A 2,604-nucleotide genomic window follows, 5' to 3' on the forward strand; every position below is an offset into this window, starting at 1 on the left:
TTGATGCTAGATGGGTATTGTTGGCGATGTCCGATTTTTGAACTTTATTAGTCGCACAATTCACATTGTGATCACTTTTATTGTTGAAAAGATTGACCATAAAGTCCATCTCATCGTGATAGGGTTCCTTCATCATCAGCTCGAACATATTTTCATCATCATTTGGCGAATGAGTCAATACAATATCATCGGTCATAACTGAAGAGCCGACAAAGTTGGCATCAACAATTTGTGAACTCATCATAACATTATCAAGATTGTTACTCTTTATATAAACTTGGAGAATAGTTGGCTTTAGAGTTTGAACTTCTTGTGTCGAATTTTTCATCTTTCTTTGTACATTTTGTTTTCTTTTCGCCGCGTTCCAATGATTTTTTTATTTAGTTCTCTGTTCTTCCTAGGATTTGTTTGGCAATCTTCGCCCATCGATTGCCAATCTTCTTGTGAGCCTCGATCAACATCCTTTCTTCTTCTTCACTCCAACTATCTTTCTAAAATAAGTTAGAGAAAGTTAAATTTAGTGTACATTTGTAGACACAAACTAAAAGATGACAAATTTGTTTAACATCTTTTGCTTTGTTGATGAAAAAGTTATAATGAGTGATAATTTAATAATAAAATAATAAAATAATATTTTTAAAAAGGTATGGTTACTTGTATGGATTGCTAATAAATCTAAAAAATAAAAGAGAAAAACATAATGTATTAATTTTGTGCAAAAATTAAATATAAAAAATAATAATCACTAATATTAAAAAAACATGCATATTTTTCTTTCTTGATACAAATTTAAATATATAAAATTAATTTTTAAATATAATGCAAGAAAAATACATTTTAACCTAGAATGTATAATAAAATTCAAAATCAATCTTTATTTAATATGAGAATAAAAAATCTCAAACTAGATTTACACAATCGTACACGTCAAACAATTTTCTTAGTCATATTTTCACGCGTCTTTACACCGAAATCATGCAATAAAAGTATGAGATTATGATAAGTGGTGGAAAAAGTTTTCCATCCTTTTGCAAAAATATGAAAAGAAAAATATTTTTCTCTAATTACATTCCTAAGTTTTGTCTAGAAGATAAAACTAAATTTAATTTGCATGTTTAGGAAAAACATAGTTAAAAACAAAATCCAAATTTGCTAAGTTTAACTCTAGAAGATGATATGATCAACATGAAAAAGAAACTAGTAAAAACCCTAAAGAAATCCAATCCTAATAAATGAATTCTTAACTAAACTACCTTAAATTGAAATGAAAGAAGAACAAAGAAAACCTTAAACAAATCAAATTCTAAAATATACAACTTTAAATTACCTTAATATCAGGTCTCAAATGATTAAACCACCTCTCGCGACACTGCTTCCCAGCCTTTGCAATCATCTTCTCAGCAATTTGTGACCATTTTTTATCTCCATATTGTCGCACCAATTCTACAAGTCTCCTACAATAATTAATTAAATTCTAAAATCAACCAAAACAAGTTGACAAATAACATTCCAATTCAAAGATGAATTAACCTGTCTTCTTCTTCCATCCACTGTCCTTTGATGAGGAAACTAGTTTTCAATGTCTTACTTTTCTTTCTCGATTTGTTTTCTTGCTCATGATACATCAAATGCGATAGTTCCATGTTGTTAGAATAATCATCGACACCGAATGTAGGCGCCACAATCTCATGCCTAGATGAATTAGAAGTAGAGAACGGAATAGAAAAGTCATTAGAATTGTTATTTTCTTCCATCAAGAACCTCTCCATTTCTATCAATGAGGAATTAAAACCATTAGAATGAGAACTAAAATTTCCATCAAATTCCATCTCTTTGAATCAAAGAGAAGAAATTGAGAGACAAAGAGAAATTAAAAAAAATAGAAGAGGAGAGATGGTAATATATATTAAGCCTTGAGGGAGTTGGCTAGGCTGTATGAGCTGAGAGCCGTTGATTATAGTTTGATCCAAAGGATGAGATTTGGCTTTTAGAACTACTTTATTATTGGTGAGTAAGAAGAGAGATTAGTTGCTTAATTATTTTTAGTGGCATAATTGTAATTTATGAGAAAAATTAAAAGGAAATATTTAATTAAGTAGTTCTAAAAGCCCTCACCTATTATTAAATGACTTGAACTTAATTATGTTAATTTTAATTAATATATTTTTTTTTATTATGGTAATTATTTGCTGGGTTCCTCAACAACAACTCCTTCCACCAATCTCTTCCAACACATAATATAATCACACCACGTCACCTAAAAACATCTAAGCCATTGATTAATTAGTTACTTCAAAATTTCTAAAAATATTTTACTAGTAAATTTTAGGCTGAAATGAAAACCTGACACGTGGCATAATCATACAAAGTAGATGAGGAAATGGCAGTTCAGATCTTCTGCTACCGATTGCCGTGTTCCCCTGTGGCGGACCAATCAGATTGCAGCATTATTATTTTAATAATAAATCAATCTGGGGAGGAGACGGAGGGAGGGAGGGAGTATCCGGAATCCGGGTTTCGGCCCGGGTTCACACCAGAGGCCGTTAACGGAAGCGCCTGTTAACGCCAGGAAATAATATAATAATCATATGATACCCAAATAAG

At 30.6% G+C, this 2,604-nt stretch overlaps 1 protein-coding gene across 1 annotated transcript; it reads right to left on the reverse strand.

Annotated features, from left to right (window-relative positions):
- Positions 1-380: 380 nt before the first annotated feature.
- LOC124935022 (transcription factor MYB119-like) lies at positions 381-1,769 on the reverse strand. Its single transcript, XM_047475489.1, has 3 exons — positions 1,531-1,769; positions 1,328-1,454; positions 381-491 (listed from the first exon to the last, which is right to left on the reverse strand). Exons 1-3 carry the CDS (start codon positions 1,767-1,769, stop codon positions 381-383), a joined length of 477 nt encoding a protein of 158 aa, XP_047331445.1.
- Positions 1,770-2,604: the final 835 nt, after the last annotated feature.

Source organism: Impatiens glandulifera, chromosome 4 (assembly GCF_907164915.1).
Source record: "Impatiens glandulifera chromosome 4, dImpGla2.1, whole genome shotgun sequence".
Lineage (NCBI taxonomy): Eukaryota > Viridiplantae > Streptophyta > Magnoliopsida > Ericales > Balsaminaceae > Impatiens > Impatiens glandulifera.

What these genes read in the sequence shown, in the direction of transcription:
- LOC124935022 (XM_047475489.1), bottom strand. Translation starts at nt 1,769, where the DNA reads ATGGAGAGGTTCTTGATGGAAGAAAATAACAATTCTAATGACTTTTCT. An exon ending in TGGATGGAAGAAGAAGACAG is followed by an intron (nt 1,455 to 1,530) that starts GTTAATTCATCT and finishes TAATTATTGTAG; the next exon opens with GAGACTTGTAGAATTGGTGC. An exon ending in ATTTGAGACCTGATATTAAG is followed by an intron (nt 492 to 1,327) that starts GTAATTTAAAGT and finishes AACTTATTTTAG; the next exon opens with AAAGATAGTTGGAGTGAAGA.